Raw genomic sequence first — 12,560 nt, 5'->3', positions numbered from 1 at the left:
CGTAATATATACATATATTCTAAAACTTAGAATCTAGAGATAGCTACTCCAGTGATTTTGATATAGAAATGGTTAGTCTATTCTCATTTATTCATAGTACCATATGTATGATATGTGTGTGTGTGTGTGTGTGTGTGTGTGTGTGTGTGTGTGTATGTGTGTGTGTGCATGAACCTTTAATTTGACAGGGTTTTAGTTTAGATTTTTTAAGTTATACTGTAAAATTGTTTCTCAACGTTAAATATTAACTGATAGAATTTAATTAGTGATACCTTTTATCTTATAGCATATTTTATTTGTTTTCCTGTTGCTTATTGAGCTTCCAGTTTTCCATTTGCAATCACAGAGATCTCTTTTGTTGTATCCTTAGGATAAATAAATAGCTCCTTATAGTCTGACATTACAGAGAAATTCTTTTCCAAAACAACACTTTGATACTGCTATCAAGAATGCCTTGTTTTATGCTATATTAAGTGTAATCTGCCTCTTAGTTCTTTTATCAATTAAAAAACGTAGTTTCATGCAATGTTGAATACGAGGAGAGTTGGAGAGGACATAAAGGCACAATGAGACTGCACAGAAAACAGTTTTAAATTGGTAGGGAAATAAAGGCTCATTTTCATCTGTTGTAAACAAGACCAGAATTAGTAGAAATTTGGAAATTTGGGGTGCTTTGTGCCCGAGTTTTTCAACTTTCACATAACAGAAATGAAGTAAAACAAAATGCAATTGCTCTTAGAAGTGGCTGAAGTCTGCCATTGCCTCCTTTCAAAGTTTCTCCAGTCTTCATTCTCATTTTGGAGCTGGCAATTTCCTTGTCTGTACATGATTGATGTCAAGTTTCAAAATGGCTCTCAGTTCTTATGTCCCCAAATAAGGAGATGAGTCAAGACACACAGTTGGAGCAGAAGAAGAAGTGTTTTCTTATTCCAAATGAAAACGTTGAGGGAGGGAGTGATCTGGAACCCTGAGAACATTTAGCTCCCTAAAGGATATGGGTTCTTTTCCTCGTTGCTACAGCACAGGCTTTTCGGTGCACATTCTCTGTTTTATGTTCTATCATATGTTAAATATGTCATGAGTATCTTAGGTTTCTACCAAGACTATGTGTTTTAGAATTATAATAACTCTTGGTGGAGAATAAGATTGATTTTTCACAAAGAAAAAGATGAACGGATTGAAAGTAGTATATTCTTTCTGTATAAAGGGTGTGCCAGAACCCAGAGAGGACTAGGAAACACAATGTGCCAAATGGCCTCTGTAGCTCGACATCACAGTCTGATGAGATTTGGTAATCTGTATGGGGGAAGTGCTGGCCATGGGCTTGTACTGAGCTACCTAACTTTGAGAGAAAACAACAAACTGTTTCTCATAATTACCAAGAGTTACCTTTAGAAACTCTGCAGTACCCCTGCACCTATGGTGGATAAGGGTCCAGTCTTCTTTTTTCCCCCCATAGGCTAATTTTGTAAGGCTTTGCATAAGGCTCTAGGGAACTCGCATTCTGTCCTATTTACCTGCGAGGAAATGAGGATGAAATTCTAGTTCTGCCTCGCCATCATGACCTTTGAATCTTCTCCATTTTAATTTCCTTTAGATGAAGACCACTAAGAAAATGCCTCCCCTTGATTTTCTGGATGTTATGTATACTGTAATGAAGAGAAGTACATCATGGAGAATGTATTAGAAAAGAACATAAAATTCGGCAGGTGGTATGTGAACTGCAGGAGAGCAGAGTAGTCAGGAGATGTCATGAATGGTTGGATAGGTGTTCTTTCACTCCAGGATAGAAAGATTCTTTCCCTGGAGAGACAGGAACATCTAATTCCTCCTTAAAAGGCCACAAGGATGACAAATTGAAATATGATTCCAGCAAAGTTCACCACTAGGAATCAATCTGTTTGTTAACTTTACCTATAGAGCATATGTAAGGGACTCTTTATAGGAACAAGGCAGACTTCAAAGCAACTTTACTGGAATGTCTTTGACCAGAGTAGTGATGGATTCCCATAGCTACTCTGAGAGTTTCCCCTTCACTTATCCTTTGCCATCCTGTATACCTTAGCGCCTCCTGAGACCCAGATGCCACATGCAACTAGGACAGAACTGTGTACAAATGGGTAGAAGTGCAGATGAAGTGGCCAGGATCTCAGAGGAGAGTCCAATGAATGGCCTTCCCAATCCAATCTTTCCTGATTAAATGTTGGTATTCACAAACTAGCTAGTGATGGTCAAGATGTTTTCTAGCAAACAATCACAAAAGATGAAGACGACAGCTGATGTTCTTAGAGTGCTTCATTCTATAATACTCTAAGCTGGAAGGATAAGCACACATAGAAATGAACACCTTGGTTGCTGGTAGACTTGAGTTCAGAACTCATACCTGACCACAAACCCAGAAGCTAAGCACTAGAGTCATATAGTTTTATTCTTTCAAGGTCAAAGACATATTGTTTTAGATAAGTGGTTTTCAACCTTCTTAGTGATAAGACCCCTTAATACAATCCCCCATGTTGTGATGATCCCCCCAACCATAAAACACTTCATTACTATTTCAAAGATATATTTTTGTTACTGTTATTTGTCCTAATGTAAATATCTAATATTCAGGTAATCTTGGCCAATCTTGTGAAAGGGCCATTCAACCTCCAAAGTTCTTTCTGACCCACAGGTTGAAAACCACCATTTTAGATGATCAAAGCATTGCTCCAGGATTATGCTGACAACATTTAACAATTAAGACTTCCAGATCCTGAACTTTGGATACTGAAACCCGAAGCTCTTGAATCTTTGATAACGCTCTAGCACTTCCAGCTTTGGAGACTCTGTCTCGGGTCCTGCCCTTGGATGCTCATGGTCTCTGCTTCTCAATCCTATTACATTCTCAGTAGTCTTAGATTCTGTCCTTTTGTCCTTTGCCACTCTTAGACTCTCTTATGATGCTTTCTGTTTCTCTGAGATCTGGATATCTTCTGGTCTTTACTCTGGGTTGTTCTCTGAAACATTCTTTTTCCTCACCAATGCTGCCAATTCTGGGGATGGAAGCTCTGACTGGGGTCTTCTCTGCACTGCCTGTGATAAGACAACAAGTAGGCACAAAAGACCAGTTAGGAAAGTGGCTCTCTGCCTGTGGGTAGTGCTCCTTATGGAGTCAAACTACCCATTCATAGGGGTTGCCTAAGACCATTGGAAAACACAGATATTTATGTAACAATTCATAATAGTGGCAGAATTACAAATGTGAAGTAGCAATGAAAATAATTTTATGTTTGGGGGTCACCATATCATGAAGAACTGTATTAGAGGGTTGCAGCATTAGGAATATTGAAAAGCCCTGATTTTGGAGGTGACTATAATGGGACTTATGATTCCAATGCTGGAGATAGGGTGACATCAGAATATAAATAAGAAGCATCCAAAACTAACTCCCTAAGAGTAGCAAATAGGCTCCTACTACAGCTAGGAAAGAGCCAGGAAACACATGTGCTAGTCTATAATCCCACCAATCATGGCATGCCTTACACTTTAATCATCACAGATTCTATACCAATCACAGACCTCATATAGACCCAAACTTTTTCCTGGCTTATCATATACTGTTTGCTGATCCACTAAGGTACTCTCCGTCTTGCTTACCTAACTAGGGCATGTCGTGCTGACATGATCCAGAGCAGCTAGAGCTAGGAAACATTGGAGCAGCTGCAGATGACATCATCTAGTGGTCAGCAGTGCTTGCTGAGCATAAAGATACGCTTTATATCCACTGAAGGCTGGAGTATTTCTGTATGACTGATGTCATGTCTTTTATTTTTTATTGGATATTTTCCTTATTTACATTTCAAATGCTATTCCCTTTCCCGGTTCTCCCCCACACCCAGAAACCCCCATCTCATCCCCCATCCCCCTGCTTCTATGAGGATGTTCACCCACCCACCCACCCACCCACTCCCCGCCTCTCCACCCTGGCATTCCCCTACTGGGGTATCAAGCCTTTACAGGACCGAGGGCTTCTCCTCCCACTGATGACCAACAAGGCCATCCTCTGCTATATATGTGGCTAAAGCCATTGGTCCCTCTATGTGTATTCCTTGCTTGGTTGTTTAGTCCCTGGGAGCTCTGAGGGGTCTGGTTGGTTGATATTGTTGATCTTCCTATGGGGTTGCAAACCCCTTCCACTCCTTCAGTCCTTTCTCTAACTCCTCCATTCGGGACCCCATGCCCCACATTTTGTCTATGTAACTTCTTCCTTGGGTATTTTGTTCCCCCTTCTGAGAAGGATAGAAATATCCACACTTTGGTCTTCCTTCCTCTTGAGTTTCATGTGGTTTGTGAATTGTATCTTGGGTATTCTGAGCTTCTGGGCTAATATCCACATATCAGTAAGTACATACCATGTGTGTTCTTTTGTGATTGAGTTACCTCACTCAAGATGATATCCTCCAGATCCATCCATTTGCCTAAGAATTTCATAAATTCATTGTTTTTAATAGCTGAGTAGTACTCCATTGTGTAAATATACCACATTTTCTGTATCCATTCCTCTGTTGAGGGACATCTGGGTTGTTGTCCACATGAACATAGTGGACCATGTGTCCTTATTACATGTTGGAACATCTTCTGGTATATGCCCAGGAGTGTTATTGCTAGGTCCTCAGGTAGTACTATGTTCAATTTTCTGAGGAACCGCCCAATTGATTTCCAGAGTGGTTGTACCAGCTTGCAATCCCACCAGCAATGGAGTATTGTTCTTCTTTCTCCACAACCTTGCCAGTACCTGCTGTCACCTGAATTTTTGATCTTAGCCATTCTGACTGGTGTGAGGTGGAATCTCAGGGTTGTTTTGATTTACACTTCCCTGATGACTAAGGATGTTGAACATTTCTTTAGGTGCTTCTCAGCCATTTGACATTCCTCAGTTGAGAATTCATTGTTTAACTCTGTACCCCAATTTTTAATAGGGTCATTTGGTTCTCTGGAGTCTAACTTCTTGAGTTCTTTGTATATATTGGCTATTAGCCCTCTATCAGATTTAAGATTGGTAAAGATCTTTTCCCAATCTGTTGGTTGCCATTTTGTCCTGCTGACAGTGTCCTTTGCCTCACAGAAGCTTTGCAATTTTATGAGGTCCCATTTGTCAATTGTTGATTTTAGAGCATAAGCTACTAGTGTTCTATTCAGGAGCTTTCCCCCAGTGCCCATGTGCTTGAGGATCTTTCCCACTTTGTTTTCTACAAGTTTCGGTGTATCTGGTTTTATGTGGCAGTCCTTGAGCCACTTGAACTTGAGCTTTGTATAAGGAGATTAAGAATGGATCGATTTGCTGTCTTCTACATGCTAATCACCAGTTGAGCCAGCACCATTTGTTGAAAATGCTGTCTTTTTTTCCACTGGATGGTTTTAGCTCCTTTGCCAAAGATAATTGACCACAGGTGTGTGGGTTCATTTCTGGCTCTTCAGTTCTATTCCAGTGATCTTCCTGCCACTGTTTATGTTTGCAACATGGCTTTAAAATGGCAGAATAGCCTATCTGGTAACATGAAAGGATTCCTCAACATAACAGCTAGAGACCATCCTGGAAGGGCAAGCTCGTTTTACTTGCCCAGGCTAGTTTTTGTAGAAATTCCTTTTTCTTTTACAATTCCCTTTTTTGGGGGTACAAGTGATACTTTGAGGTGATCCTAAAAGTTACAGATGTGACCTTATTCTGAAAATCATAATTCAAGCCATATGGTTTGAATAAACATACTTTGGGTTTTGAGCCACTGAGTAGTTTTTTTTTTTTTTCTTAGATAGGTTTATTATTCATCACGTTTTTATTTCTTCCTTTTAAATGAGAACAATGTTTGGATAATTGAGAGTAACTACTGCTGCTACATGTTAAACAAGACACACGCCAGTCACTTTACCCCTCTTTAGGTTCTGAAATACAAAGTAATATGTTTCATTATTCCTAGAATTGCCATAAAGAACTCACTTGAATTGAATCACTTATTTTCATAAAACACTTAAATATTTTGATGAACGCTCACATTTCACTATTTTTATTTATGTATGTGCATATGTATCTATGTAAGTATATGAAGCTATGTGTGGGTGTCTAAGGAGGCCAGAAGAACTTGTAAGATAACAGGGAGCTAGAATTACAGGGAATTGTGAGCTGTTGGATCTGGGGTTGGAGCTGAACTCGGGTTTTCTGGAAGAGCAATAAGGGTTCTGAACTGCTAAGCCATTCAGCAAGTCATGCATCTCACTACTAGACTTAGTGAGTAGTGTTATCTTACTTAATAATTGTTTCATATTTTTGTTTTAGCCTAACCTGACCTGGAACTTATTATGTAACCCAGACTGGCTTGAATTTTTACCATAACTACCTTTTCCCTCTTGCAAATTCTGGAGTTGCAAGTGTAATAACCATTGCTGGCTTATAATTAGTACTTAAAAATTAGAATATGTGCGTACAAGTTAGTACTTTGGCTTAAATGTACTAATGGAACTTTTTCTTCATAGTTTTCATGCAAAAATGAATTTTCTAATATTCTACTAGTTTATTAATAGCAATAGAAAACTGTGATATTTGAAAGTTTTGTGAACATTTGACAAGCTGATGAACATATAATCACATAACTAGTGTGGCTTAGTCATAAGTATTGTAATAGTATTTAATCAAGAACTATTATTTTAATGATAAAGATTATTATTTCAACTATCCAAGATTCACTTCCTGTACTGATGAAATTGGTCTCTTAGTAGTGGATGGGAATGATAATTAATTTTATTCATGCAATTTTTCCCCAGGTCCTGAAGACTACCTCGAGGTCAGCATTCCAACAGTCTCAAGAGCCAAATCTCCTGAGGACACAAGTGGACAGCAGGGAACTGATGACCTAGCAGCTTTGAGACCCTCTGTGCCTCTGGTGCTAGTGCTTCCTGGGGAGATTCCATGTGAGGTCAGTGCTGCTGGCCTTTATTTAAGGGCCCTGTTGTTTTCATAGACGCCAGGGTTTGCTGTGATGCGATTTTAGTTTGCTTTTTTTCCACAACTGTGTCCTTAGAACCTACATTACTATCAAGTGCCTAGTAGGCATTTAATACAAATGCTTGCCTTTCATAAAACAGGACTTGACCCTTTAGAAAGATACATACATATTAAGCTACTTTTAATAACTTAATTTCACAATAAGCAGATTAAATATTTTATTTTCTTAAAGGGATATTCACTGCTGAATGGAACTTAAAATCATTTATTTATTTTTTTTCTTGATCACAATTTAAAAATTGTAAATGTGTTATGGAATGGTGACATTGTACAAGGTGAAAGAATTGATCTCTCAGGAATTCGAATGTAGTGACCAGGAGGATTTGGAGAAAGTAACAATATAAAAGCATTCTTGATGTTTCTTCCCCTGTGCCTTTTTTGGATTGACCAACTAAAATAAACCACTGGAAGAGTTTGAACCTCACTGTTAGATATCAGTTCCTATTGTGTACTTGGATGGAAAGGACCACAGTATAAAAGAGCCATATGGGAGATTCTTGAAAAGATCCATCTAGAAGAAGCTGGTGGATTTACATGACTTGACATCAGGAGGTCTGTGATGCCACCTGTCAACTCTGTGGTCAGCAAAGGTGACCGTTCTGTAGTGTTGCTGAAGTTTAAATTCCCCACTTTCACCCAGCATGCTGTTCTGAGAGAATTGTTCCTTTAAGTCACTTTCCTGTCAGGTCTTGAGGAAATAGACGAGATAGAACCACTCGGATGCTACCATAGACATGCTGGAAATCTGAACTGTCTACTTTCCAGATACTAGACACAGATGCATAGGCAAAGACAAGTTACAACCAGGGTAACAGAATGGGTAGTTTATACTGGGGAGACAGAGGCTGAATAGCCAAAGTTGGGAGCTCCTATGGAGTCAAGAAACCATGGAAGAAACTGGGAAAGTAATAAAAGCAATGTGATCTACTTTCAAATAGATGAAATCAAAGTAGGAAATAAAATGACACTTGGAGTAAAAATAGTTCCCCAGAAGTTATGCAATGAGTCTAAATAGCTGATTTAAGAAATATCTGCAGCAGTATAATTTGAGTATTATAAAACCCTCCCTATATTAGTCACACAAAAATTGAAGTTCAATAGCAGGCTTCAGGTGTCCTCAAGCAGACATTCAGCTGACTTATGCAGCTGACTCACCAGGGGTCCTTTCAATAGATCATCTTGAGCTTTTCTTGTTTTTATGGATATGGATAGAATTCTTTCAGACCCAATAAAGTTAAGTTATTTCAATATCAAATCTGTCTTGAGAACCCTCCCTTTTAAAAAAACTCTAGAAGTCAAGCAGTCATATAAGGCATTTTAAACCCAGAGTTATGCTCCAAATTTTCAAAATAATCTCATCCTTTGGACCAAAAATAGTTATTGCAGACAAATCTTGGGCTTTCAGTAAGTAGATCTTAGTACAATTTGAAGCACCAGAGAAAAGATCATTTGGTTCCAGCTGAGTGAAAATTTTGTTTCTGGTTTCCTTGGAGAATGTTCAGTATATGCCAATGATCTGAAATGACAACCTCTGAACTTCACCTCATTTCTGAGAAGCCTTCTAGATAGTGGGTGGGCAGAGACCAATGCTTTTCCTAACAAGGGACTATAGAGATGTTTCTAGGATCCTAAAACTTCCATAACCTTTCAATGGTATCCCTGACAGTTTCTAGGCAATTGCAAGGGAGCCTTGTTCATACCTAGCACTGTTGAAACCCATAGGTCTATATTTCTAACATGCTGACATGACCGTGTGTTTGATAAGGGCACAGACTTCCTTCCCTATGAAGAGAATTAGTTATTTACGGTCCCTCCTCCCCACCCCATTCCCCAGCACCACCCCTGTCCTATAGCTCCTAGCTGTACAGAAGCTGGGTCTGTGGACCTGTCTCCTGCAGCATTTCAGCTCACTGTCCACTCTTGTTCTACAGAGATGGCTTTTGTAAACTACCAGCTGAGATGGAGCTTTAGGCTGCTCACTGCCTGTGATCCCAGGAGCTGGGAAGCATTGATTCTTCTGCTGTAACCTTTCCCAACACCTTTCTTTCTGCAGATTATCCATTCCATAAGCCTGGACAATCTTGTTCTGCTTCAAAAACAGGAGGAAAATCTGATTTTTTCTCTTTAATATTGATCCATTGTTCTACTTATAAGAATTATTCCCTAAGTCTTTGAGAAACAAATAAGTAGGTGAGTTTTGTGTACACTTAAATTGGCTTCTTGATAGAGACTTTTTTAAAAAAATAATTATTATATTATATTTTTATTAATTATTTTATTTCTTTATATTCCAAATGTTGCTCCCGTCCTGGTTCCCCCTCACAGAATTCTTCCCCCATCCTCCCTCCCCTTCACCTCTGAGAAAGTATCCCCCATTTCCCCCCAGTCTGGGGTATCAAGTCTCTACAGGATTAGGCTCATCCTTGCCTACTGAGGCCAGACAAGACACATCTCTGCTACATATGTGCTGGGAGTTTCTGGCCAGCCCATGGATGCTCTTTGGTTGGTGGATAGAAACTTTCTTTAAGTTTTTGTAGAATTGTATACTTCGTTCCATTTTAGCATAGAGCATTTTTATGTGTTTACTGCTCAGGACATTTGACTTTGTAGCACATTACCCTGGATTTTGTATTGTGAAGTAGCAGATATAAGGAATATGGTGTTACTTAGGTCTGCCAAAAGTAGCCATTGTTCTAATGACACATACATTTTCACCTTGCTGATGAAATCCACATGAGTTCATTGACGGTATCTAGACCAGCAAATCTTGTGCACACTGTCCATGGCTTCAAAGATGAGATGCTATCGTGGTTCACGACTGGGAAAGAGTTTTCCCTTTCTTTTATAGGGGAAGAAGCCGTGTAAAACTGCAAGCATCTTTGATTATCACAATTGCTACTGACATCTAGTTGACAGAAACCAGAAGATGCAATGTATTACATAATGCACAAGGCACACTCATGACAGTAGCTTATCTTATCCAAAGTAGGAATCCTACTAAAGTTGAATCCTGCCTCCTGGTGTACACCTACAACAGATGAGTCACCATCACTTCTGCCTAATGGTGGCATCAAGAACTCACGCTCCTGTCTGAGGCTTCTGTAAAGTTGGCACAGTTGTCCTGTGTTCACTTAACTTTGTGAGACATGTCAGCTCTTTAGTGGTGATTCCAGTAACATCTTTCACACATCTTACATAAAGCTTTCAGAAGCTCTCTTCTTGGAACCCTCACCTCTCCTGCTATTTCTGTGAGTCCCCATCAGAGATGTAGTAAGGCTGTCTCTCTCACCTCTGCAGAAGCACAACAGTTGAAAGCAAGCTTCTTTGCTTCATCTTGTTTTACCTGTGTGGATGATCCTTCACATTTCAGTGGTCCTACCTTCTAATCCTTTCTCTGCTGGTATTGTGCAAATTTGGTGCTAACTGCAGAAGTCCATGCAGTAAGTTTACCAAGTCCCATGAGCCTATCTTCATTAAGGTGGTATCTTTTAACATAAAGTAGACATAAATATGTGAAAAAGCCAGAGGTCACTGTGCAAAAGCCTTTGTAAGCTAACGGTGATCTACTGGGATCTCAATCTTCTACCTGTGTTTAAATTTCAGACCAAAGACCCAATCAAAACTGCACTGCATACATATTTTATTATAGACCAAGTTACTGTCTTTTTGATTAAATGATAATTTTTGTGAACAGTACAGCAACCTTTAGCATTTATAGGTAGCAACAATCATAACCAAATCTCTCTGTGAATTCTTAAACCTCCAATACAGGACACACACTCAGGGGTCAAAAAATGAAGTACTAAATGGCAGCTTCAAAATCAATAAAAACAAATTAATGATATTTATAAAGCCTAAAGCTTTCTCTTTGGATCAAATAAAGTCATGCAACCAAAGCCATACCTTCTGTCCTGGATTAAGCACTTCACTTTAGGGAGCTGTAGATGCATGTAAGGCCCCCACGTGAAGGGTAGTTAGTAACGGGGCCTAGCATACTCAATTCAAAACTGTTGTATTTTTACAAACATATTTTATTTTAATTTTTAGAGGAATCCACTATATCCATAATGCTCAGGAGATATTAAAATGATATGTCAAGTTATTGTGAATGAAATGCTATCAGAGTATTTCGGATGAGCAGACCAACAAAGATAAAAAGGGTTGACCTAGTAATGGCTGAGTACAGATGTAGATGTGAATGTGTTATTGCTCACTCGATAGTCTAGAATTCTTGCAGGGAAGAGTTAGAGGGAGGGTTCTCTAAAATCAGAGTTGAACTTTGGTAGAAATCACAGGTTTGAGGAGGCAGAGGAAGGAAGAACTGATCAACAAGGCAACATCATCTTTCAACAGGACCAGCTACTTAACTTCCAATATGGAATGCAAATGTAAAGCCCTTTGTTCAAATTAGTTTGCATTTCAAAGAAATGACAGCTAACTATTAAACCAATGTTTTTTAAAACCCTTTTAAGCCCTATGTGCCTGTGAGGGTCTTGAACTCAAGACACCAGACCATAGTACAAATAAAGATGCAGGTACTTCACTTAGGTTGTCTTCTCCTTAGAATTTTTGCTGGGATGGTTAAAAGGTGGCATCCTGTCCTTTCTTAAGGCAGGACCCTGGTGCACAGGAAGCATCACATGTAGGGCTGCTCATAATTGAGCATTAGAGGTTTCAGAGAATAAAATATTTGGAGAACAACCTGTGCTTACCCATTCCACAGAGTCAAGTAAGGAGTGAAGTAGGCATTGAAAAGAACACTGAAGAACTTTCAACAATGACTAATCAAACCAAAGTGAAATGTGAAGTCACTGTTCAGGGTTGAGGTGAGGGATGTGAGGACATTGAACATATGAAGAAGAGGTATGACCACGTTCCTTAGAAGCTGACACGTAACATGTCAGGGGTAGGAGCAAAAGCTGCTATGATGGTGATTCCTGTGAGGTGGGATCTGTTCTCGCATATAAAGAGAAGTGTAAACCAGACTTGGATAAATATTTGGAATGTGAATACTACAGTGGAGAATGCCAAAAGTGGACCTGAGTGATTGGTAGCATTACAAACCACTTGTAAGAAGGCCTTGGTATTTCCTTCTAAGATGGAAGTTTTACTAGTATGTGATTCTACTAAAAGCAGTAGCATTAGAGTAAGAAACACTTAATTTGATAGCTTTTTATTAAATTTATCATGAAAGTGTATCTGTGAGCTTTCTATTTACTGTTAGGGTGAATTTACAATGACAAGAGCTTTTGAGAGATGATATCTGAGAAAAATCATAAAATATTTAACTTTTCACAGTGTCAGATAGAATCATATAAGGAATAATGTGGATTTGCAAATTAGATAATTCTTAACAGTTTTTATAATATAATCCTAGATTGTTTTGCTTGTAAGAGAAAACAGCTGTAGTTGTCTCTTTTTCAGAACTAGGGTATGTATGTCTCTGAGCGTGTATGTGTGTGTGTGTGTGTGTGTGTGTGTGTGTGTGTGTGTGTGTGTGTGTGTGTGTGCACACATGTGTGTA

The 12,560-nt window shown here is 39.0% G+C and overlaps 1 protein-coding gene across 1 annotated transcript in view; it reads left to right on the top strand.

The window, feature by feature from the left end:
- Bank1 (B cell scaffold protein with ankyrin repeats 1) overlaps positions 1 to 12,560 on the top strand; it is a 260,238-nt gene that overhangs the window by 62,387 nt on the left and 185,291 nt on the right. Inside the window, exon 3 of the mRNA XM_021195807.2 lies at positions 6,796 to 6,947. Within this exon, the coding sequence (XP_021051466.1) occupies positions 6,796 to 6,947 (152 nt within the window). The remainder of the gene's footprint in view (positions 1 to 6,795; positions 6,948 to 12,560) is intronic.

The sequence above is a fragment of the Mus pahari genome, chromosome 4 (assembly GCF_900095145.1).
Source record: "Mus pahari chromosome 4, PAHARI_EIJ_v1.1, whole genome shotgun sequence".
Classification (NCBI taxonomy): domain Eukaryota; kingdom Metazoa; phylum Chordata; class Mammalia; order Rodentia; family Muridae; genus Mus; species Mus pahari.
This window is presented reverse-complemented; position numbering and strand designations above follow the sequence as displayed.